Below are 26773 nucleotides of genomic sequence, written 5' to 3' on the forward strand. Positions count from 1 at the left end.
AAGCATAAACATAAATAAAATGATATATTGTGAGGTTAGAAATAAGTCTATTTGAACTTTTTTACAATGTCTTGCAAACTATTCAATGCACACAATAAATTGCATAAATAATAATAAATTGGGACATGAAATAAAATAAAACATGCACATTAATAATAATTCTTGGAAAATTATGAAACTATATTCAATTTAATAAAAATATTCCAGTTGAATTAAATGCATTGAAATACATAGCAAAAAAAAAAAAAATAGCAGTACATTTCTTATATTTATTTATTTATGTAAATTATATCTATTTGTGTAGTGGTTTTAATTGTAGTTGAAACAGTTCATGTGGTATTTGGTGTCCTACACGTGTGATCAATTTATTGAATATAAATGAAAATCAATTTGTAAATATCTGGATATCTGGATATAGTAATATCTGGATAAGTATAAGATAATAGTAATATCTGGATAAGTATAAGATCATGCATATCCCTCAATAACTGAGTAGAAGAGAGACTCCACATGTGGCACCCTCACTGATCTGAGTGTATCTTTTTGATCCCAGAGCCCCAACCCCTCCCTGACCTTCTGCGTGAAGACCCACGACAGACTGTATTACATGGTGGCTCCGTCCGCAGAGGCCATGAGGATATGGATGGATGTAATAGTGACAGGAGCCGAGGGCTACACGCAGTTCATAAACTGAGACAAAACCCACTGCTGCTCACTGACCAACGTGTCAATACAGAAACCATTCGGCAGGGAGACATCAAATGACCCAGACCTGTTATTCCCAACGAGAGGAAAAACTTTATTTTGTTACTTCCTTTTTTTTTTTCTCGTGTTTCCTGAAGATGTTATATATTCACTCAGATGCACAGACAGATATCCACCAGAGGCTTTCCACATCTGATTGAAAAAGGGAGAAGACGAAAAGACCCGGTGAACCAAACCTGCAGGTGGTGGCTCACTCACCTTCGAAGAAAATGCCTTTTTGCCGTCAGAGATATTTTTCAGTTGCAGTTCAGTTTATTTTGTCTGGATGTGCAGAAACGTGACTTTCATTGGTAAAGTTTGTCCCACGATTTGTAAAAAAGCCAAATGCCATCAAGCCATTCTGGAATAGTATTGTGCTAAATACTTGATGGGATTGACTGACACGAAATGACTAGAGAATATAAATGAACTACATTACATTTAAATTATGTTTTAAATTGAATGGAGCATTACACTCACATTTAAAGGTCACAGAAACAAAGACTTAATTCAACAAAGCTCACCTACCAGCTCAGGAGTCTATATTTATTGTAGAGGTACATCAGCGACTCCTGTCCAACTTTATCCCACTGTGTCTCTGTGTTCCCAGCTCATTCTTTTAGATGCAGAACCACAAATGCATGCACACACACACACACACACACTATTTGCCAAGTCCTGACAACTTGATCTTGTGATTTGACTCCCTAGGGAGGCAGCCATCACCTATCACTGCCAGCCTACGAGAGTTTGGAATAGTTGCCACAAACAGGAGAAAAATAAACAACATCATAATCATGCAGTGCCTTGATAATGACCCATATTTGTCACTTTTAGGATCTTAATTGTTACACTAGTGAAAAATAGCTGGAATCACAGTCTTAAGGTGCGGCCACATTAATGAAATTTTGAGATTAAAAAAAAAAAGTTGATTGTCAATTGTATGGTGATGTATGAAGCACAGCTCACACAGAAGTCACATTCAAAACAAGCAAGTTTTCTGGGTTTCTGTTGGTCAATGCAGTGAATTTGACTGTTTATCGTTTTATTTGATCATTCTGCTTTGGAAAATCTTTTTTCATCATCGAAATATCAGATTGCATGGATGCCTATTGAAATTCACCTTGATTTCACCACGAAAATTCACAAAACAACAGTAAATTTGTGCGAATTTTGTGAAAATTGGACAGTTACATTTTATTTTTTTGCCTGTGTATTATCAATAGTGTAGCAGTGTAGGTCATCACGGTGAATTCACTTGGTCAAGATTCGAAATCTGGATTGGGATGCCTCTCGCCGTCATGCGAAATTCCCAATTAAAATTTGCCTGGATTTCGCATGCAAAAATTCACTGACCAACAGTAAATTCTTAAAAGGTTTGTGAAAATTGCTAGGCTGTCAATAGTGTAGTGACACATGAAGTACAGCTCACACAGAAGTCATTTTCAAACCAGGAAGCTTTATGTTTGTTGAATTCATGTGACCATCTGAACCTGTGGCGAAATCTGAATGAGAAATCTTTCAGTTACGCAACATTCCCAAATACATGGATGCTTATTGAAATGACTGGATTATTACAGCAGATTTATGTTGGTCGAACTTCCAAGACCTTCTAAACCTGTTGCGAAATCTGGGCAGAGAAATCTTTCACCATCACACGAAATTTCAGAACATGTGGATTCATATCGAAATGACTGGATTTCGCCTGAAAAAAATCACAGAGCCACAATAAATGTGACCGCACCTTTATTCCATGATACATAGTGGGTTTAACTGTTTGAAGAGAACAAACACGTACTGTAATAAACAATAAAAAAGTGACCTATTTAAATCAGTCCGATACTGCTTTAATACAATTTAAGAAGCTATTCAAAGGGTTTAGTAGCTGTTCAAGTATTATTGATGTTTTGCAGGCCTTTGGAGAAAATAAAATGTTTATTTATGGTTAGCGATGTTACAGCTACAACACTGTTAAAATGACCAACGTGTTCTGCTTTCTTCCAAACCAAACTGTATGTTCAAATGAAATCTATAGAGAATTTAAATCAACATGAATAAGTAGTCTTCATTAAGCGTGTAAGATGTCTTGAGTACTATCACAGAACTAAGTGAAAACAGTGTTGTAAAATGTTGAACATAAATACACTCACGGTTTTCCTTATTTATGGTGTTTTTGTGTTTATTTACCTAATTATAATCCATGCTAACACATAAACATGGACTTGCGGAAAAGACTGTAGCTCAGAGGTCACAACTAAAGTCAGACTTCAGATGTAATTAACACTGCAACGCAAGCAGAAGACTTGCATCATAGCTACTGTGTTGTTTTCATGACACCAGACAAGAAAGCAGCATGCTAAGTTAAACACCTACTGCTAAGAAGGGCTACGGTAAGGTTGACCCAAGAAAGTTTGGAGACCAAGTTTGTTTTGGTTGGACAACACCCTAGTTAAACAGTTTTAATAAATTAACCTTGAAATAAATAACTTAAAGCCATATTTTAGAAGTACAATATGCTGCTGGCGGTGTGTGAAAATACTCAGTAGTTTCAAAATTAAAGTATTTCATTCTCTGCCCCGATTTAAGACAGGTGTTTTTGCGCACATTTAACAAAATGCATGTTTCTTCGCTGGTATATTTCGTCTTGGATTCTACAATTATTTTAATGCTAGATAATAAGTGAAAAGTACTTTCAAATAGTGCTTATTACTAAATACGGAGCAATTTGCTGTATGGTAGCCCTAAAAACTATTATAAAGATATTAGTTTAACTTAAAATTTCGGAGAATTTCAACATTAAATATGGGAAACTGCCTTTCAAATAATGGTTATCACTAAATAAACAGCTGAAAGGCAGCCCTAGAAAATATCTTTAGAAGTAAGTGAGTATCAGTTGAGTCTTTGAGCAATATGTAGGCAATACATGTTGAACTGTTTAGGGTGTACTGTACACTTTAGTCTCTCTGAAGTCAGTTGTTTGCTGATGCAATTCGTTGAGATCGTTTACTGGAATTATTTGGTAATTTCTGGAACGCAGTGAAACCGACACTGCTTAAGTGGGCAGCAGTAGGAGAATATTTTGAATTAGCATTCTAACATGATATTACTGAAGTTAACAGGCGTTTTAAAAGAATTCTTTTTGAGATATCAACCATCTGAGTGGTTTGGAAACAGTTTTTGACTGTGCTACTTCTAAACACTCAAGGGGGAAACAATATAAAGATATTATTGGGTGTTACAACAGCAAACAAAAAGTCTGAAAGCAGATTTCTTGTGTTGGCGATATAATGAACCAGTATAAGAGTTTAATCTATCCACACCAACATATCCGTTCTACCTCTACCAAAATATCAAGTGCTTTGAAATGTGATATTTGGATATTTTGGATTACAGACAGGAAAATTGACATACTATTGTATCTGCAATTGGCAGATGTGTGTACTTTTTTTTTTTAAACACATAATTGGGTTTGGAAAGATTTTAAATTTGGATGTAATATTTGACTTATATGCAGTAATATTAGGTATCGTTTTTTCTTTCAAGATCATAAATAATAAATCTAGATAATAAATAATCACAGGACACTACTGTTTCTGATGCAGCAATTGTTTATTAAACAAATAGTTTAATAGCAACTAAAGTGCAGAATTCAGAAATGCATTATTTTTGATTTAAGAAAACAGTACGATTTTACAAGTAAGTAATAGAAAACTGAAAAATTGTCTGTATTAAATCCATCTCGTCCTATATTCCAGTGTACAGTTCTTTAGCCAAGCACTTCAGATCATCGCCTGGAAAACAATGTCAATCAACCTTTTGTCAAGCTACATAACATTCATATCTGTCATCATCCTAAAATGCTGATTTGGTGTTCAAGAAAAAAAATCTCATTATTATCAATGTTGAAAACAATGTTGTTGTTCTGGATTCTTTTATGAATAGAACGTTCATAAGAGCATTTTTAATATAACGTAAATGTCTTTATGGATTTGGGAATTCAAATTTAAGAGTACAGTTATTCAAATCTATAATGGAGTTTAATTGAGTTTTTAAACTTCAACCATTACTGTACTTACAGGAGTGTTTATGCACATGGGGAGGTGTAGTCGATCACAGACAATTCACCTGGAGGAATAGAAACAAAACCTTGTTTTTTTTTTTTGTATTACACTGTTTAGCTTGTCTCAATAAAATGAAAATGCATTATGGAAAAATTAAATACGGGCTCGTAAATCACAATTATGCAACGCTTATATCATGATGTCACTGAGATTTATAAAAAATGAAATTCTTAAACATTAAAATGGAAATAGGTTTTCCCATTTTTTTGTTATGGTTTATTTATTACATTTTGCTGGGTTTATAATAAAAACCCTATATTGTATTTTTTTCAGACTTTTCAGAGAGCACATGGATGAATAAACACGTACTGATCTTGTAGTAGTCATAGACGATCACTACGGCTGGTTTCAGGTTCTGCACCTGTACTTCCTGCATGAGCTGCAGGCTGATGGACTTCATCTGATTCTTTTTCAGCTGGAATGGAAGAGAGAGTTATTACATTATGATTACAGAGAGATTTGTGTTAAATGAATAGTTCACCCAAAAATGAAAATTAGCTCTTTCATAGGAACAGTTTTGGAGAAATGTAGGATCCTCTGCAGTGGGTGCCGTCAGAATGTGGATCCAAACAGCTGATAAAAACATCACAATAATCCACAAGTAATGCACATGACTCCAGTCCATCAACTGATGTCTTGTGAAGTAAAAAGTTTATTGTTTTTAATAAATTCATCAAGACATTTTTACTTATGCTTCTGGCTAAAATACACAAATCAAGAACTATTTAAAAGGGAAGAAAGTTAAAAAAAAACATGTCTTTTGATTTTGATTTGGGAGGATAATGGGATGTTTTTGTTTTCATTAGAGGAAGTGTTATTATGGATTATGGACTTGAATTTTGGCCAGAAGAGACCATTTAAAGTTAAAATGCCTTGATGCATTTGTTTCTTACAAACACGCACCTTTTCACTTCACAAGACATTAATTGATGGTCTGGAGTCGTGTGGATTATTGTGATGTTTTTATAAATTTTTGGACTCTCATTCTGACGGCACCCATTCGCTGCAGGCGATCCATTGTTGCGAAAGTGATGTAAGACTGAATTTCTCCAAATCTGTTCCGATGAAGAAGCAAACTCATCTTGGTTGGCCAGAGAGTGAGTATATTTTTAGTCAGATTTCATTTTTGAGCTTCTTGTTTAAGTAAACCAGGCCAGTTTATCTCTTTTATTGTCAAAATATCAGTGACCCGTCCCAAAAATTATTTATATATTTGAATAAAACATTTACACTATCCAAATAGAAAATGACACGATCCTCATCCAGATCCACACGTTTGATGGTGGGGTCTTCCCTCAGCTGTGGAGACAGAGGAGCGAGTGAGAACCAATCAAACGCTGGCTACTCAACTTGAGATCAAAAGAGGACCAGAGCCCTTCAAGTGTCACTCACAGCTTGCAGAGACGTCTCATCCGGCTTAAACCCAGACAGGAACCTGACGTTAATGATCACCATGTTGGTCTCCATTCGTGTGCCGTTATACCTGTCACACAATTGCTCCACCAATCACAAACAGGGTTCACAACCACACATTGTTCTGTATGTAGTCTGACAGACAACAAAGAGTCTATTAGGCCATAAAATAGGTTGAATCTTTATTCATTCTTTCTTTACAAAGTCAAGTGGGTATGTTACTAATTCATTTAGCAATATCATTGCAAGTGGAACATTTATGTAAATTATTTTAGACATTAACATTCAAATTTTTTTATTTTTTATAATTTAACCAAAATTACAGCAGTAATGATTACTACAATGATTTATATTTGATTTTAATGCAGTTATGTCTTTACTGTGATTTTTGAGTAATGCAATGCATCCTTGCTGAATAAAAGTATACATTTATTTTAACAACAAAAAAGTCTTACACCAAATCTTTGAACAATAGTATATATATTTAATAATTATTTTTTTTTTAAATTTTAAACTAGTTTGTAGTATTTAACTGACTAGTTAAATACTTTTATAGCGGTTTAGTTTTGTTTTTTGTTTTTTTTACTTGTTTGATCACTTTTTTGTATGGAAAAGAGCAGTGTGAAGATTCTTTAAAAATATCTCTTTTTTTGGTTTCACAGAAGAGACAAAGTCATACAGGTTTGCAAGGACATGATGTTGATTAATTTACATAATTTTTAATTTTTGGGTGAACTTTTCTTTTAAATAATGGCAGCATGTATTGTAAGTATTTAAATTAATGACAAATTACATAATTTACATTTGTGCAAAAAAAGTCACATGTTGAAAGTATTATACACATAAAAGCCATTTCCATGAATGAAGACAGAAATGTTTTTTGTGTTTGTTTTTTAACAGAGGTGTGGCTCACCTTACAGTAGTGGTTAGTGGAAAAGCTTGGCTCCTTGTGTTGTTGCAAACCCCAGTATTTGCATTGATTTTGAAGGCCAAAGAATCTGGAGGAGGTGGGATATTGTAGTGCATGGCAAACTGAGAGATAAAAAACAGAATGATGTCAAAGTATACTCATCCTTATGTAATTCCAAATCCTTATGACTTCCTTCAGTGATCCATGGAAGAAAGAAAGTCATACAGGTTCGGGATGACATGAGGGGTAGTAAATGATGAAAACTTTCATTTCTAGATGAACTATTCCTTGGATGTGCATCAAAAGAGGCAGTGCACAGACCTGCACAAACACACAGCCTTTGCCTTCTGCCCTCAGCTTGTATGTGCCAGTAGCTTCCAGCAGCTGTTTCTCCTGGTAAAGCAGCCGGTTGTTCTGGTTCACGGTGAACTGGTTCTTCTGGCCGGAGGAGGAGGTCACGGTTACAGTAGTGGACCCTTCTGGATTGTAGATGGCAGCACTGTACTTAGCGAGGGCCTGGAGTGCTACTACAGTATCCTGTTCACAGAGAGAGGGAGCAACACCACTTTTCAGTCAATAATGATAAAATAGATTATAAAGACAGAGAAGGGGTCTAAAAAAGCTACATGAGATAAATAACATTACCTGTGTAGAGGAGAAGCCTCCATACGCGTTCTGCTGCTTGCTTAGCCATTGCACTATGCCAGCAGAGTAGTTCAGTCCAAATCCAGGCAATGTGGGTCCCGAGAGCAGCGCCAGCAACACGTAAGCACTCGTCTCTACCTCCAGAGAGCCCGTCTTTTGCGCATTATTAGCCAAAGTCCAATATCGTCCGACACCTGAAATAACCAGTGTAAGAAAACGTGAACATTGGAGGATGTTTATCCTTGGTTTAGATAAACTGTGTCCACAATATAACTAAATTATAAAATGGGAACTAATTAGTAAGATGTGATCACAACTGAACTAAAATGAGGGGAAAAAATTAATAAAATGCGAGAACAAATTAATAAAACGTGGCCAAAAGTGGAAAGGTGTGGGAACAGAGTCTTAAATCGTGGCCACAATATCTATTTTTTCTTCAGCTGACATGTGTGGGGCTCTGTACTTTAGAAATAAATTATGATTTGAATTGATAACTGAATTAATTGAAGTAAATAATTTGATTAAAAGCCAACTGTTTAATTTGGAAAAACACAAAATATAAAGGTCTTTACAAATAAAGATACAAGATTGGAGCCTTTCTATTTAATATATGTATATGAATGAAAAAATATAGAAATGTTTTTGGAAAATAAAAATTTTGCACATCCTCAAAGATGAGTATTTTAGAATAGTTATTTGACTTATTTAATCTAAAGCTGAATGGTACCTTCTCTCCGTGCCTGGTTGTCCAGGTTGGAGAGGAGGTTCTGTCTCATCTGTTCATCTCCAGCAAGAGTGTATGTGTAGGACAGCAAGGCGGTCACGTAAGTGTTGGTAATGTCTCTGGAAGATTCCCTCAGACATGTAAGGCTTCTCACCACCATGGGATCCTGACAGAGCACACAAGAGACTTAATCTACACTGAGTAGTCCATGACCTTCTCTTAGGAGCCATAAAGAGGGTTTTACTCACAGTTCTCTGGACGCCTAACTCCAGCAGTGCAGCAGTGATGTATGCAGTGAGAGTGACTTCATTGCTGACGCCACCCTGCGAGAGGAAACGCATCATCAAAGACCCTTTCCACCCTCAGCACTTCAATCTCCTCAATTCATTGACATCTACAGTACCAGACATTTTCAGAGTGTGGAATCCATAAATGACTCTGATCCATTAGCTCTCCCTGCAATCATCTCCTCATACCACTCAACGCTGACAGCTTCACATCTCTTCTAACTTCTCACCATTTACATTACCATTACATACCATTTCAATTTTAACATTTCTATTTTCTAAAACTGTTTTTGGCTATCACTTTCTCCATTTTTATTGATGTTTAAATTATTTTGCCAGGAACAGGAGCTCACTATAGTCCAAAAAAATTAAGAAGAAGTCTATCTGTGAAATCTATGGACATTCTTCACCTGCCTCCAAAACACTGTCTTGTTGTATAAAACATGGTTATACAATAAGCCCTGCAGATACAAATGTTCAGTTCATGTGAGCTGTCAACACCTATCAAATGAAACTTTGAGGGGGGAGGGTGGCGGGGTTGTTATTAGCTGGCCAAAATATCCCTGCTGAAAAAGAACAGCTAATTTGCCTGGTTTCAGCTGGTTTAGCTGGCCTCGCAGCCTGGTCAATCCGCTCTTCCGTCCTTGACAATACTGCTCAAAAGTTAGAAAAAATTTAGATTTGTTATTTTTTCGAAAGAAGACTGTTTTGCTCACCAAGGCTGCACTTATTTATTCAATAATACAGTAAAAAACAACAAAGTAATTATGTGCAATATCATTACAATTTAAAATAACTGTTTTCATCAAAAGAGACTTTTAAAAACCTCTCAATTATTCCAAACTTTTGAGCAGCAAAACCAGCTAGGACCTTAGTAAACCTTTTTTTTTTTTTTAAGCAGCAGAATGGGGACCTGAGCATGACTCTCCTGTCCTCACCATCATATCAGTGTGGAAGAGTCTCCCAACAGAAGCGAAGCAGCCATTCTCTTGTTGCTGTAGCCCCAGCCATTCCTTTGCCTGATCGATGTTATTCTGATCTATAAATATATACTTCCTTGCCCCACCAAAACTCTTCATCACAAACGCAGTTAGCCTGAGGAAACAAAAGGAATTGCTTTCAAATACCCATAATTTGGTAACTCTGCCTTAAGAGTTTTCAAGATGTTTCTTTGTGCAAAATCCATGTCCTGGTGACTAGTCCATGTCGATAGTCCACTTTAGACATTCTACTAACAGTGAGTAACTTTGCAACTACATGTCAACTAGCAGTTAGTAGAGTATTAGTAGACTGTCTGCTTAATATCTTCTAACACTTTCTTTGTCTACTTATTGTCAACTTATCCTACCCCTAACACTTACCCTAAACCTACCCTAACAGTCTACTCTAAGCTTTACAAGACACGTAGTTGCAAATTAATGAGAATTAGTTGACATGTAGTTACAAAGTTACTTATAGTTAGTAGAATGTCTAAAGTGGACTATCAAAATAAAGTGTATAGCTGGTTTTCTCCATTCCAAAAACAACTTCTTACCAGAAAGCAGTTAAATTCACATATGGGAAGACAGAATCCACACAGTAAGCTCTAAGCTAAGTATCTGTACCAGACTCACCAGGTGTTTCCAGAAGGATCATTGTTCCCAAAAGCACTGTAAGATCCGTCATTATGCCTGTATGTCAGCTCTCTCTGATAGCCTGCAACACGAGATGGTAAAAAGTTTGATATATTCTTGATGATATGCAACGTAAAAAAAAAAAAAACTTAAAAAAATTACTAATTGTCTATAAACTAATTTTCTTATTAAGACAAACAAACATAACTGTTATAATCAGTATTTTTGCTTTCTTTTCCAGTAAAATATTGAAATGTATTTGTATTTATATATTTTTTTCCCCTCTATCTTCTATTTCATAATGGTTTTCCGCACCGCTCTCCAGGAAGGTTATGGCTCGGTCTTTAATCTGAGGAGTGAGTTGGCCGGTGCTCTCCAGGTATTGAAGAATGTAGATATTGGGCGCAAAACGTAGCATGTTTTGCTCTCCACAGCCGTAAGGCATTGCCAACAGATCACCGATGTTCCTCAGAGCACGACCCATCAGATCACCTACGGACCAAAGAGCAACATAAGCATCCCTATGATTGAATAAAACTGAAAACTACACAATAAGAGCAATTCTACTGATTACAGAGTATTTAAAATAGAAATACTTATTATAAAGATATATTATAGAGAAATCAATGTATTTAGGCTCACCCAGAACAGTGACGAAGCTTTTGGCAGAATCCTTGACAAACACTTTGGGTAGAGTGAGAGAGACTGATGTTTCCTGTGGACGGTCTAATGGAATAGAGAAAAAAAACCCTGTCTAGTTTAAAACGTGGTCATGCTTTACTTTACTAAAGACAATCATTTTCTCCATTTCTTGTGAAAACTACACAGGGTTTAAAATATTTTTAAAAGACTTTTGTTGAACCTGAAATGTTGAGGTTTTTTACATTTATCCAATGCAAATAACTTGCATCATTGACTTCCACTGTGACTGCATTACTGCATAAAGGATTTTTGGTTGCACTTTATTTTACAGTATGTGTATTACATATACTTTTAGTGTTGTTACAGTGTATTTATCTAAGAAAGTTCTGGTAATACAAGGTAACTACATGGGGTAGGGTTAGGTTTAGGGGTAGGTTCAGGGTTAGTACTAGTTATTACATAGTTATTGTAATTACTATAATAAGTACATAGTATGTACATGAGGAACAGGACTATAAAATAAAGTGCTACCGGATTTTTGCTTATTTAAAAAAAACTGAACCTCAAATTCTTCTTATTATTTATAATATAATGGCAGTGGTAACTGACAGCATGTCACAGTGGTTAACTACTATTAAATTGTTCAGATCTTTTAATAGACAACACAACACACTGTAATGCCACTAACCTGTTAAGCAGATGAGTTCATTCTGAGTGACTGACTGCTTAGTTCCCTCTGCCTGAGAAATATATGGGTAATCACTGTTTCAATTGTATTTTTAAATCAAAACAAAATGCTAATTTACAGACAGACAGACAGACAGAAAGACAGACAGACAGTAAACTTACCTCCACCAGAACACTCTGCATCACAGTATCAATTCTGCCTTTGTCCGGGAAAGTCACCACTTCATTGCCACACAGTTCTCGGCTCTGCACCGCCTCAGCGCGCACTGTAATGTTCACCTTTCCTGTGAAACACACACACCAGTGACTTGCAGTGGTTGCAGAATAAGGTTAAGTTACAGCAGAAACAAAGTACCCCTGGGACTGGTAACAGTAAATAAATCTACAGCCGAGGCAGGACATGGTAAAAGTATAGTCCACCAGAAAATAAACTTCTGTCATCTTTTACTCACCTCCATGTCTTTCCATGTTTGGTTACCAACATTTTTTCAAAATATCTTTTGTATCAGCAGAAGAAAGAAATTCATACATGATGGTGAGTAAATGATGACAGAATTTTCCTATTATAAGTGTTATACCATGCCTTGCTACAAACACAATCAAACATAAAATAAGCTTTTCCATTTAGGGAATCAAATTGAAATAAAAATGAAAAATAAGATTGTTGTTTTGCTCATATAGAAGTCAAAGTTTCTGGCTTACCCAGTGCAGACGGTGTAATAATCCACTGGAAGGTTTTGCTCTCTTCAGAGCAAACACACTGAGTGTATGTGCAGCCTCTACACGGCTGAGCTGTAAACTGCGGTGAGTCTGCCAGCGTGACCTTCACCTTTATTAAAAGAGAGAGGTTTGTACAGTGGCAGCCTACAGGAAAAATGATTTTACTACAAACACTTGAAAAACCTCTCCAGGACAAACAAGTAAACACATTAAGGGGCCTTACCATGATACATTTGGGGAGGTAGTTGAATACAGAGGCTTTGAGAGTGAACGTCTCCTCACGGATAAGAGAGTAGGGGAGGGTGAGGCTCACAAAGAAGGGCTTGAAAGCAGTGAGATCAGTCTTAGGGGCCACTCCAAACCCGACAGGGGATGTGCAGAAAGCTCCTGCTGCCCATTTAGTGATGGTGTCGGGGACAATCTTTGTGACATCCACAGATCCTGATTTCCTGGTGAATGAAAAAAATATGAATTTTGTATTTTAGAACGTTTTTAAAATATTAAGAAGCACTGAATATGTTGTTTTATATATATATATATATATATTTCTTTTTTCCATATTAAAATATATTTTTCTGCATAATTAAAAAGGACTGTAATGATTACACTATATACAGTTGTCCCATGGTGCAAGATACACACCCCACAGGTATAAGGTCCCATATCCAGGTTTCTGGAAAGAATTTGCGAATCTTCTGAGCAGGGTTTAAAACTTTTGAGCCAAACCCTGTCTCTGGCCCGACCAATCCTACGCGCAAACCATCATCCACAGCAGCTGTTTGAATTGATAGTTTGTAAATATAATCAGATAAAAAGGGCATTTCCAAATCCTTAAAAAAATCTAGTTACTTACATTCCCTGAAGATTGTATCATAATAACGACAAACAACAGGTGCTTTCACATCACAGTTAGTACTGATTTTGATTCCAACTCCCTAGGAAAAAGCGAGTTTTACAGTATGTTACAGTTTGTAAGATGAATAGTGTTCAGTGAGACGCAGATGACACTGGAGAAAATAAGAAATGGGACATGTTGTGTATCTTACTCTAAAGATGTTGTAGACATCATTTTTGTTGTCGTAGTAAGGGTAATAGATGGAGCGCTTGCGCCTCGCAGGTTCAGCTAAAGGGATTATCTCCCAGGGATTTCGGCAGCGGTTAAGCTCCCATTCCTCAATGTTGTATGGGTAACCTGACAAAACCTGGACTGGTAACATTTGAAGAACCTGTAGAGTAACAACAGATGTTGATCCATAGCAGTGGCAAGGCAATTACCTGATAATAATAAAAATAAAAAAAACATTTAATTGGTGTGTGTCCATAATAAATAAATAAATAATATAATCTACTTTATTACATATGTTTCAGGTTCTAAGAAATGTGCTTTTTGTATTCATATATGTTTTATGTGTTTAAAAACATTTATATAATAATAAAAACATTTTCAATTTAATGTTTAAAAATGGCAAGTAGTGTCTCCACCAATTAAAAATTAATAACATATTTTTGATACAACATATGAATTCAGTTTTTAAAGATATTAATAAGCAGTGAAGCAATATTTTTGTTAAAATATTTTTTTAAATATTGAAATATTGCGGAATATATATATATATATATATTTCTAATGTCATGTGGTTTACCCACCAAGTAAAAATTAATAACATATTTTCCAGTTTTGTCTTAAAAATATTAATAAGCAATGGAGCATTTAGACTTTTTTTCCTATTTATTTTATTTTTTTGTTATCTTGTTAAAATATTAAATGATATAAAAGATTATGTGAACCTAATTCTTAAAAGTTTCTTATTAGAAATTGTAATATTTCAATGATGCTTTTTTTTCCTTCAGTATTGGGACAGTTATTAAAAATTAAATTAAAAATTATCAAGGTAAATTGGAATCGAGAAATAAAAAACATGCTTATTATGAAATAAGTTTAATTTACAAATTTTTGAAAATTAATCAAAAAATTATATATATATATATATATTAGGGCTGTCACAATATTAGATTTTTCATATTACGGTTATTGTGGCCAGAAGAATTCACAATATCGATATATTGTGATATCTATAGAAACCTTGGGGGGGGGGGGGGGGGGGTATCAGTCAAATATTTTTTTTTTATTGTGTTTATTGAGTTTTTCTTTTTTCACCCAACGAATATAAGGATACTGATAAACACAGGGCACAAGACTCTAGCTTTCTCCATCTTCTTTGAAGCTCCAATGAAATAACAAGAGAGAAAATACTGTCAACAGTATGATGATTAAATATTAATGGTATCACTTAACAATAAGATGTCATTTGTTAACATTAATGTATTAACTAACATGAATGAACAATAAACAATACATTTATTACACAATTTATTAATCTTTGTTAATGTTGATAAAAATAGAGTCATTTATTGGTCATGTTAGTTCACAGTGCATTAATGTTTAGAAAGTAAATGCTGAATTAACATGAACTAAGATTAATAAATGCTCTGGAAATATTGTTCATTATTAATGTTATTTATATATGTTAACTAATGTAATTAACTGATGTTAACTAATGAACCTTATTGAAGAATGACCACAGATGAGGCCAACTTAACATTTTACAGAGTTTAATGTAGAAATGTGGTCGCTCAGTTTTTCAAGATCGGTTTTAATTGTGTACGTTAACTGTTAATAGATTTGAACAAAGAAATAAAGTGTTACTACGCACAGACTGTATTGGTTGCAAATACAAAAATCAGACGAGTAAATAAAACGCGGTACTTATTAAAAATAATCACCCTTCACTTAAGTATATGAACACAGAAAACTGCTGTTAACAGGTTAATATAACGTTTCCCATTCTATGACCAGTAAAATAATGGCAACTTTGATGAACACGGCTCTCCTCTGAGTAGCTGCGAGCGCTGTGTCTCCTTCTTGTGTGACAGTGTCAGCATTAAGGCACAGTACTGCCACCTGGGAGCTCAACCAGGTACTGGCACTGGAGTATTTACATGTGGTGTTATCATAAGAGAACTGTTCATTTTAAATATTGCGGTTATTGTTAATACCAGTATATCGTTACACACTAAATTAATACGATATCGATAATTGTTGCTTTGGGACCGATCGGAATTAAGAGCAAAAGTCTGTTTAAATGCGGATGGGAGCTGCGTTTGAATTACAATCGTTTTTTTCCTAGTTGTAGTGATGTTCACACTCGCGTGATGCCTTTTGAAAACCTTAGGCCGGTGACACACTGGCATATTGCACCTGTCAAACATAGTCTATTTTGCCGTCAATACTGTTGATGGTGTCCTTTATCAGTAGGCTTTATATTTATGCTCAACATGAAGTATAGATATTGTTGTCGTGAAGACAAGATACTGATCTGTCGGCGGCCTCCCTCTATGTCACCTACAGCAGCAGCAGCGCGCCAACGCAGCGTCAGGCACGATTCTGGTGTGTAAAGACACAGAAAACGCGAAGCAGCCGTCACGCAACTCACACGCAGCAGAAACGCCACGCTCACGCCACGCAGCCAGTGTGTCACCGGCCTTTAGAATCAGCTGAACGCGGAGACTTCCGCCACTTAATATGTTCGTTTGGAAACACGAAAATGTATATGTTCCACAAACAAAATATTGCATTCGGTCATTCGGTACACACGTGCACCGTACCGAAAGCCCTGTACCGAAACGGTCCGGTACGAATACACGTACCGTTACACCCCTAATATATATATATATATATATATATATATTTAGTGCCACGTCCCTGACCCATCTCTTTAAATAAAGATTATCAACTAGTTATAGTTGTCATGCACATTATGGTTTAACATACAGAGGCTACATCCAGCTCGGCCTCTGGTCTCAGCAGCAGCACACTCTGATCAATGGCCCGCACGGAGCACAAGGAGCCAGGGCTGGCTTTCAGGTCAAGAGATGTCCTCTCTCCAGGTAGTGCAGTGGGAGATGAGAACTTTAAGGACACCTATAAAAGAACAGGCACGCTCTCATCACACATTAATGATAAAAAACATTGAGTTCTAACATGAGATTTCATGTGGGATTTTCTGACCTTGTTTGGCAAACATCCTTCAATGGGGAAGTTCATACTGTCTGCTACAGCTTCTCCACTGGGAAGAACTGTGTAAACCACCACCTGAGCGTATGGAGTCAGAGCAGCCGTGCTCTTCAGTGAGAACGTCAGTTCTCCTTTATTGTCTTTTATGAAAGAGAGAGAGCATTTGTGGAAACAAGAAAGGTGTATGCGAAAGCACAATGTACAAAGACAATATAAATATTCTTAGGCAACAAAGTGATTGCTAATGTAAAAGAGCTGTGTACCTGTCCCAGTGTTCACATTCACAGACAAACGACCATTTTGAGCCATGCTGCCTCTGGACAGGACCTGGAGTGCAGGTAGATAATTACTGTTTGACAGTTTCTGTAATTCTATGTGCTACAGCTTCACTAGCATCTTTTCTCTTTTGTGATAATAGCTACAAGATTTAGGAAACCTTAAAGAAAAATTCAGTTTTCTCTACAAAAAAAAGAACACAAATATAACAATTCTGTCCTCTTACAATGTCTGTAAGAGGGCATTAATCGAAATGTAACAATTGGGAAAATAAGCATATACAATTATATGTATAAGTTATACATAAAGGTCAAAGAGATTGCTGAGCAATAAAACAAATGACCAAGCAATTGATGGACAAATGGAAAAGAGTGTCAGTGTTAAACATACAATGTAGAAGAAATCCAAGGTTTTCTGGCCTGTTTTGAGGGCACTGCCCTTGATGATGTAACTGGCCGTCACTGTTGCATCACTGTTACAGCTGAGCTTCTCTGGAGCCTTCATCAACATCAGGAAACTTTTGCTTTTGGAGTGAAACGGTCTTATGTAGTGATAGCCTGATGGATAATATCTAAAAGCCTCAAAATCAGTCTGTTCTGCAGCTCCCTTATGATAGACCTAAAAAAAAAAAAAGTTTGAAAATCTGTCCATGAATTATATACATAAACATCATGTTAGAAAACAAAACCCCCACTAACCTGTAATTGCACAGGTTTTTCTGACCAATCCAAAGTGTTGAAGGAGAAGATGGCAGTACCATTGATGTCTGTCATCAGTGTCACATTGATAATTTTATCATCATAATATGCATATACAATCACTGACTCATTTTTCATTGGTTTTGACCGGGAATTAGTGACCACAAACTGTAAACAATAAAAAGACAAAATCATTAGCTCACAAACAAAAGTAACACTTCCTGTACACAATATGGCTATGCTAACTGTTAAACAGGTTGTTTATTAATGCTGCATTTTACAAAGTCGGACAAAAATAACAGTTATGGTACAGTCATGAACTTTTTATAAACATGGTTATAAAAATGTGTGTGTACTGTAAGGTTAATTTTGGAGCATTTGCTCAATAATTACGTAGTAGCAAGGCTAATGAGCTAGCTGTTACCTTTCCCTTAAAGACCATGCCAGGCCTGTATGTATCTGGTGTGTCCTCAAAGTTAACATATATATAATCACTGGTAAACTGTGCTGAGGTAGAACCCTGCATAGTAATCCCTGGAGGAACAAAATACCATGTTTTATTACTCTATTTGGATAATAAAAATGGACAACAGCCGTTTGTTCTGCACTCTCACCTGTTCCAGACTCTTCCACATTACAATTCACTTGCAAAGACCCTCCTGAAGTCAAGCCAAATTCTGTCATATTTACCAACTGAGACCCACAGCCAGTCTTATCAGTCTGAATGAATAAGAATGAAAAGAAAATGATTATTTAGCAATATGGACCCTCTGTGAAAAAGTCCACTTTGACATACATACATTTCATTTTAAAGGAGTACTTATTACAGAAATATATAAATGTACTTTATATAACCATAATAACAGAAAGCTGGGATGCTATGTAAAAAGTAAAAAAAAAAAAAAAAAAAAAAAAAAAATAATAATAATAATAATGTAAATAGAGTTCTGTTTTTACTTACATTTTACACAGCATCCAAACTTATTTGGAATTAGAGTTGTAATATATACTTAAGTGCAAACTGAATAATGTTTTCGGACGCTTAAGTGCATGTTAATTGCAACACAATTTTATTAAGAATGTTTTATAGATTAAATTATTATTTTACATCTTAATTGCTTCTATTGTCTCTGAAAAGACTTTTACTTTAACACTTTAACTTGAAGTGTACTGCCGAAAGCACCAACTAGCATTATGGAAGTTGACTAAAATATATACACTTTAGGTGTAATATTGAATAATACAATACAGTAATTAGTAATTAGTAATTGCTAATTAATACACTGCTTTTAGGATTACAAACCCAAAGGGTAACAGTTTTGTGTGTGCAGAGAGTAACGCACCATCATTGAATATTTCTTGCATAAGTTAACCGTTTCAGGGAAAGGTCTCCGCCAATAGTAACCATAACTCTGTCTACACACTTCAGCATTCACAGACCCCAGAACAGGCTTGCCATAAGTGTATCTAAAACGAGTGAAAAAAGTATTTCATCAGGCTGAACATAAAACTGAAAAACAGTTATGCACCTCATTTATCTGCAAAGAAATTATTATTTTTAAAAAAAAAAAAAAAGTCTTACTTTGCACAAACTTTTAGAGTGACCTCTTTGTCCTGGATGGTTATAATGTATGGAAAATCGATGTTCACTTCATATTTTGGCAGAACTAAAAGATGCATGTAGAAAAAAAAAACATACAAAATATTTTACACTTTAAAAGATGATCAGTATTTGAGAATTTGACAAAAGTTGAATGCTGTTTCTGACCATATTCTTTCATTTCAAAGCCATGTGATAATTCTTGGTTCTTGTCATCCCAAGCAGTTATCCTGTAGAAACCCTGGGAAGCTTCTGGAGACATGGAGTGGGACAGATCCAAAATGCCAATCTTTGTGGTCTGATTCAACCACTGACCAATGCGATTTGAAAAAGGGTCCTAAACAAGAGTGGCATATAATGAAAAAGCCTACAGTGGAATCAACCTGTATTTAATTAAAATAACAAACAATGAACAAATCATGGCTGCTTGAAGAATTTTACCCGGAGTTCTACAATTGGAAACTGCAAAAGAAAGACAGAAGAAAATCATTTTAGTTAGGTCAAAAGAACAATAATATATAATTTGCCAGCACTTCAAATGAAAATGAAATGAAATTTAATTTAATTTACCAATTGATTGCGAGGCAAGAAATTGGAATTCAGAGACACAATGCGAAATTTAACTGTTGAAGAGAGATTTTGAAAAAGAATATTTACACATAAAGTATACAATAGAGAAAGACTCACAGGCTCATATTAATGAGAACAAATTAGTACTGACAACTTAAACTATTTTGGAATAATTTACAAAGACAAGTATTACTTGTTTGACCAGGCTTGTAGATAGGCTTGTCTGACTGGATGAAAAAAAGATTTTTGGGGGGATTTATGAGGATCTTAGTTGTTTTGTACAGGGATGTTTTGGCCCCTTGGATTCCAACATCGACGGATGCCACAGACTCTACAGTGACTACAGGGACCTGAAAAATACAAATCAAGAAAATATTAAGCATATATCTCCACTTACAGACTGCAGACTATAGGTTTGAAAGCAACATCAAGACTGCAGAGACTGCTGAACCATTCAGTAGTGAAACATATATGCAGGATGAATGATTAATGCTGTTTTAGGGTTTTACTTGCACTTTAACTGTATTTTAACCTCTTTAACCTTAATGCAAATTTATAAGTGTTGTACAGACATGATGTAGGAAAGGATCATGACCTCCAAAGCATTACAAGATACACCACTATACTGTACTGTATTGTAAATACAGTCGATTTACTCTTATTCTGTTAAGCTATCATGAGTATACTGACCTTAAAAGGGACACATTTGTAGAAATCCTTTTTAATTGAGGCCTGTTGTAGAATTGTCAGATTGTGATCATCAATCCTCAAAGTTACCACTATAGAAAGCGGTTCTTTGGGCTCGTGGATCTGTGCACACAGAGTCTCTGTCTTGCCACCCACCACCTGGGAAGCGACTGTCACCAGGTATATGCTGAAAGAAGACAAAACACAAAGAAATACATTTAGAGACTTGCATAAACCATACAATGACAATAAAATGCTTTTAAAAGCATTAGCTTAGTGTTGCATGAGCCTGAGGTTGTTTTGGGTGAATGCACAGTTGAGGAAGTGACTTGGAATTTCTGTAACTGTGCCTGGAACATTCATTGGTTGTCTTTAGGGATTGCTGCACTTGCAGTGTAAAAATAAACATTGTGGTTGGTGCAGAATAGTGTGACACTATTATGAATTACTTCAGAATTAAAAAGAAAAATATTATATTTAACCAGAAAATACATATAATATAAATCCAAATAAATAAAATAATAAAATGTATATTTTACTTTTTGACTACTGTTGAAAAGTTGGGAATAATTAAGACTTTTAATGTTTTTGAAAGAAGTCTGCAAGTGTCAAAGGCCTCATTTGTTTGATCAATTTATGTAAAAACAGTAATATTGTGATATAATATTACAATTTAATTTTTTTTATTTTAATATATTTTCAAATGTAATTTATTCCAGTGATACAAAGCTGAATTTTCCGCATCATTACTCCATTCTTCAGTGTCACATGATCCTGCAGAAATCATTCTAATGTGTGGATGCTGCTCAGTTTGTATAAATTATTATTGGTGCTCAATTATTAAAAATAGCTCTTATCAAAGTTCAAGACAGATTTCACCAATTAATATTTTTGTTAAAAAACATAGATTAATAGAAAGTTCAAAAGAACAGCATTGTTTGGAAATAGAGCCTTCTGTAACATAACACATGACACTTTTGATGAAGTTAATTTGTAATTGCTGAACAGAAGTATCAATTGCTTAAAAATAAAGAAATGTTGCCTGAGCGGCAAATCAGCATATTGGAGTGATTTCCAAATGACCATGCTACACTGAAGACTGGAGCAATTAAGTTTTTCATCATAGAAATAAATGGCATTAATAATACTTCACAATATCTATTTATTATTATTATTATTATTATTACATAAAAAAACTATTCCAAACATTTAACCTGTGTAGTCATAGCATATTATAGTGCACTTTTTTAGTAAACTAATAAAAGGTCAAACTTTGTTATTTATTGGGCAGTCCCAGAATTCCCTGCATAAACCTTAATATTTGATTCTATTCATTGTCAGTTATTTAGCGTTATGTATGATACTGATTGTGTTTGTATTGGTAACACTGTGTTGTCTTTATGTTGTTATTGAGTTATTGGATATTTCAATATTGCTTTAACTCGCATATTTAATAGCTAAAATGGCATATTATATTGATATTATGATATATAAAATACGGTCACGAAAATGCTCTCCGTGTCTCTCTTATGGTACGTTTTTACTGTAAATCTAAAAATAAAATGTTTACAGTGTGTTGCGTGTGAAAACACAAAAGTACAGTTGTCCTAAACTTTTCATCAGTGTCTACTGTAGTTGTGGAAGACATTCGTCTGGTTCTCGACCTGCGGACCTTCTTGTTATCTTGTATTTATGAAGATAATAATCATAAAGGTTCTTACGGATCGGTGGCTCCACTTGTGATCGACCGTTGCAGCAGCAGCAGCAGCGGCGGCAGTAGCGACAGCAGCATCCTGTGCAGTTAGTCCGGCACATGCGCAGAGAACTCGCCCTCTGATCTCATCACACAAGTGCGCACTCTTATACACCTCTGCCTCCTCCCTGTCCTACCACACCAAGGGAAGGAAAGTTGAGCAACAGGTATGAAGAGCTGGATAATTAGGGATAGATTTCCTCTTGTGTTGTGTAACAAGTAAGTGGACAGTGATTCACTGAAGCCACTTTTTTTTACACTTTTTTTGCTTGCAAAGATTACTTTGACAAACAAGCTGCATTAATATACTTTATAAGTTAACATAAGTTATGACACTTGGGAATTCTGCAATTAAATTGAATATACAAAGATCACATTAAAAGTCCAAAAAAAGTTTAATATGAAGTGAAATAATAATAATAATAATAATAATAATAATAATAAATAAGTAAATAAAATAAAATAAAATAAAGGTCACATGAAACCTTTTTTTTTAAATCAGGCAGTTATTATTTTTTTCAATGTCTTTTAACCCTTGATCCCTTTCAGTCAATCATTCTTGACGTCATGTCAGTGACCGACGAATTGGGATATCGCTTTGATAGACCAATCTACTTCGAGTGTAAACTAAATGAACCAATGCACATTGGCATGCAATTATTGCATCCAGCTGCAGCTGATCACAGCGTGAGTATAAGAAGGCAGTATCTGCAATGCATACCAGCTTTTTGCTTCCTAAAATGGAGTCAGATTAGATAATAAAATGGAGACAGATTAGAATTTAACTTAAACTGAATAATTTTGCATGCTGAAAAGACTGAACACACAAGAAACCTTCAGCCAGCACTGGATACCTTCCTTGGGCCTCCTGACGAAGGATGTGATAGATCCGGTCCCTCCAGCCAATATGAGGACAGGGTTATACACCCACTACTTCATTGTACCCAAGAAAGGCGGTGGGTTACAACCAATTTTGGACCTGCGTGTCTTGAATCCCTTCATTGGTTACCGTTCAAGATGTTAATGCAGAAACTCATCTTCAGCTGCATCTGTCCCTGAGATTGGTTTGCAGTGATCAACTTGAAGGTTGCGTACTTTCAAGTGTTGATCTTTCCATGCCATGGACAATTTCTGCAGTTTGCATTTGAATGACGGGTATATCAGTACAAGGTCCTGACCTGCGGGCTGTCCCTGTCTCCCTGTGTCTTCACGAAGGTCAAATAGGAAAAGAGCAAACCCTCCCAGATGCAGAGGACCTCTTTTTTTGGTATGGAGTTGGATTCGGTCAAACAGACAGCATACCTCACAGAGGAATATGCGTGGTCGGTGCTGACCTGCTCGAATTCAAGGGCAGGACAGCGATCCCACTTAAACTATTTAAGAGGCTCCTGGGGCATATGGCAGCTGCAGCGGCACTTACACTGCTAGAGCTGTTGCATATGAGACCGCTTCCTTCACTGAGGGTCCAAGTTACACCGGCATGTCACCAAACCTTCAGATCTTACATTTCTCAGTGAAGGCTGTCTCCCTCCACCCTCAAAGTCCAGGTTGCTGCAATTGTTGCATACCATGACCCCGTAGAAGGGAAGTTGTGGGTAGGCATGGCCTGGTCATAAGGATCCTTAGAGAAGTCGTGAGGATAAATCCTTCCTGGCCCCCCACCATAACCTCCTGGGACCTGTCTCTAGTGCTTAAATCACTATAGCAGGGCCCATTTGAGCCTTTGCATTCAGTCAAGCTAAAGTTTCTTTCATTGAAAACTCTGCTTCTGTTTTCACTGGCCTCCATCAAGAGGGAAGGGGACCTGCAAGCATTTTCTGTTGATGATTAATGCCTAGAGTGTGGATTGGCTGACTCCCAAGTAATTCTGAGGCCCTGGCCTAGCTATGTGCCCAAGGTTCCCACTGAGATGTCATGTCCCATCACCACGGCTGCTGTACCACTGCTGAGCGGCCGAGTCACCTTATCATGCTGTGATCAGCTGCAGTTAAAAGCAAAAATTGCATACCAATGTGCACTGGCTCATTTAGTTTACAGTCGAAGTAGATTGGTCTATCGAAGCGATATCCCAATTCATTGGTCACCAACGTGACGTCTCCGTTCCCTCCTTCAGGGAACAAGGGTTACCATATGTAACCAAGACGTTCCTCAAACATCTTAAACTTAAAAAAATCCACAGTAAAAATATTTGAAAAACTATGGTAAACTAGAAAAAGTAAAGTATAATAATAATAATAATAATAATAATAATAATTATTATTATTATTATTATTATTATTATTATTATTATTATTATTATTATTATTATTATTGTAATTAAACTAAAAAAAATGTACGGCACTATACAATGCAAACAGGAAATGAAATTAAATTAAATTAAATTAAATTAAATGAAATTAAAAGACTTAAAATCCTGAATCAGGCAGTCATGATTTATTTCAGTGACTTAACCCTTAATTTAAAATGCATTATAAAAATATTGTTATACTTGAAAGTGATTCTAAACTTTAAGCAAGTATGTAAATAAATAAATGAATAAGTGAGGGTTGTGTAAAGATGTAAGGAGATTTTCTCTTCATCTACATATATTTATATTATAATATAATAATCAAAATGTCATTTAACATTTGCATTCCATCCAGAAATAATTAAACGTTTAGTATAATTTGTAGATTAAAAATAAAAGGGCACAGAATAAATGAATAATGCAGACATTACAGCATTTGCATAAAGTTACTTATAATCACTTTCAGTGGTTGACCATTAAAGGTGTGACATAACATGACATGTACTGCAGAAAAAAAAAATGCTATATCATGGGAAAGAACATCAAACCATTAAAAATGTGAATGAAATCTGCAGAAATGTGCTAAATTGTTCAGTTTGAAATAGCTGTTTTTGAAATTTTATCAAGAGCCCTAAAACCAAATTGTGCAAAAGATTTAGACTGTGTCATGCATGGACAAAGACCCATGTCATTTAGTATGTTTGAGAGGGTGTGGGTTCTTGCAGGTGTATTTGGAATAATCTAGGATGGGGTGAGGAAAGCTTTTTTAACGATGCTACACCTCCAACTTGGTGATTCAATAACGGACTGGATAATTAGTGAGGTGTATTTCTTCCCACTTCCTGCTAAACAGGTTATAAATATTTTTATTTCTTTATTTTAGAGATCGTTTATGTAATCTGGACACTTTGGTATACTGATCTTGCTGCTGTTTTTCGTTCATGACCATGCCAAGGACAGTGCCCTCTCTGTTAGTCTCAAGCTTATGTGTGTGTCAGCAACCAAAATGCAAACAAGTGGGAATAAATTCAGCTGTACTCCCAGTTTCTGAAAGGTGACGCACAGATCATTTCACAACAAGGAGCAGCTTTGCAAGCAAGTACCACCCACTGGTTAAATAAAACAAATTATGTGGAGTCAAAAAAATTATTCTATCAATTTTGTATAGAATCAGATTTTACAGTGTTATCTTAATGTCTTGCTGATATTTCATGTATAATATATGTGAACTATTGTTTTTATTGCTTTTTTACTGTAATGATACAGAGCAGACAAGACAAAATGGGGCAACACAGATTAATACAAAAATTGTAATGAGACCATCAACACCAATCTCTTCCATTCTTCATATTTGGCACAACTTTTGATCTCATACCGTGAGATTTGACCTCTTAACCTTGACCATACACATATTGATGAGGATCCACATTCTTATTAAGCCCTTGTTTGAATAATCTAAGCAAATCTATTTACTGTAAACAAAATGCAAATTTAAATAAAGACAATACATACGCTTATAATGCATACAATATTTGATCATTCACAGATACAGTCTTGGGTCATTTAATTACTGAATATTTGGTATTTTCAAATGTTGTTCAATTTTAAATTTGTTTTGTAACAGTTGCATCACCATGAAGCAGCTGTGCCATGGCTCCCTTATTAGAGATTTGAACTGGACTGTCAAATACAATAACATTTTTTTTTCATGCAAACCTCAGGTTATTCTTCTATTATTATTATTATTATTATTATTATTATTATTATTATTATTATTATTATTATTATTATTTTCTAAATGTATTCAGTATATGAATAAATTTTGCTCACTGGTTGCAACTTTGCTTGTCTAGAAATATTCAGTGAATCAGACATTACATTGAAGATTACATAGTAGTTTGTGTTAACATTAAGCAAAATTAAAATAAATAATGACTCAACCCTTGTGCTGTGTTGTAAATCTTTTACCTAATTTGATGTTCTCTGTCAAAAATAACCAGGCTTTTAAAAATGTAAATCTCTCATTATGAATAATTTTGACAACATAAATTTAAAAACTGGGGTGGATAAGCTAAGGTTAATGAGGCCTATAATCAATCAGTTCCAAAAAGAAATACAAAACCGGTAGTAATTAAAAGAACACAAGTTGAAAAAAGATAATGAATGTAACAAATAATGAAACATTTCTAAGCATTTATTGTTGATGTTGTTATACAAAATCTATGTTTTCTTTATTTTTGATACTGTTATACACTGTCTAAGCAAAGCTTTTTAACCAATGTGATAACATTAACTAACATTAAAAAAAAAAAAAAATCCTC

The 26773-nt window shown here is 35.2% G+C and overlaps 2 protein-coding genes across 21 annotated transcripts in view; one reads left to right on the forward strand and one right to left on the reverse strand.

The window, feature by feature from the left end:
* LOC132122829 (pleckstrin homology-like domain family B member 1) overlaps nucleotides 1-1934 on the forward strand; it is a 68595-nt gene extending 66661 nt beyond the window's left edge. For all 20 annotated transcript variants that reach the window (XM_059533277.1, XM_059533280.1, XM_059533279.1 and 17 more), the window contains one exon: nucleotides 554-1934. In XM_059533277.1, coding sequence (XP_059389260.1) covers nucleotides 554-694 — 141 coding nt within the window. In that variant the 3' untranslated portion in view covers nucleotides 695-1934. The remainder of the gene's footprint in view (nucleotides 1-553) is intronic.
* Nucleotides 1935-4343: 2409 nt separating this feature from the next.
* On the reverse strand, nucleotides 4344-22276 carry LOC132122831 (alpha-2-macroglobulin-like protein 1). Its single transcript, XM_059533298.1, has 36 exons — nucleotides 22134-22276; nucleotides 20416-20599; nucleotides 19919-20075; nucleotides 19726-19778; nucleotides 19597-19617; nucleotides 19324-19492; nucleotides 19138-19222; nucleotides 18899-19022; nucleotides 18170-18275; nucleotides 17980-18089; nucleotides 17556-17723; nucleotides 17248-17475; nucleotides 16845-16908; nucleotides 16576-16721; nucleotides 16339-16488; nucleotides 13553-13732; nucleotides 13360-13441; nucleotides 13149-13281; nucleotides 12730-12955; nucleotides 12489-12615; nucleotides 11949-12070; nucleotides 11788-11839; nucleotides 11100-11183; nucleotides 10773-10949; nucleotides 10458-10539; nucleotides 9783-9939; nucleotides 8806-8880; nucleotides 8561-8723; nucleotides 7834-8027; nucleotides 7510-7725; nucleotides 7192-7310; nucleotides 6258-6348; nucleotides 6096-6164; nucleotides 5175-5280; nucleotides 4821-4869; nucleotides 4344-4535 (listed from the first exon to the last, which is right to left on the reverse strand). Exons 1-35 carry the CDS (start codon nucleotides 22202-22204, stop codon nucleotides 4829-4831), a joined length of 4332 nt encoding a protein of 1443 aa, XP_059389281.1. The 5' UTR covers nucleotides 22205-22276; the 3' UTR covers nucleotides 4344-4535; nucleotides 4821-4828.
* Between the last annotated feature and the right edge of the window lie 4497 nt (nucleotides 22277-26773).

The sequence above is a fragment of the Carassius carassius genome, chromosome 41, assembly GCF_963082965.1.
Source record: "Carassius carassius chromosome 41, fCarCar2.1, whole genome shotgun sequence".
Lineage (NCBI taxonomy): Eukaryota > Metazoa > Chordata > Actinopteri > Cypriniformes > Cyprinidae > Carassius > Carassius carassius.

Coding starts and splice junctions, on each gene's coding strand:
- LOC132122831 (XM_059533298.1), bottom strand. CDS start 22,204: ATGCTGCTGTCGCTACTGCCGCCGCTGCTGCTGCTGCTGCAACGGTCG. Junction 18,090..18,169: donor TGTGGAAGAGTCTGGAACAG/GTGAGAGTGCAG, acceptor TTGTTCCTCCAG/GGATTACTATGCAGGGTTCT. Junction 8,028..8,560: donor CAACCAGGCACGGAGAGAAG/GTACCATTCAGC, acceptor TGGTTATTTCAG/GTGTCGGACGATATTGGACT.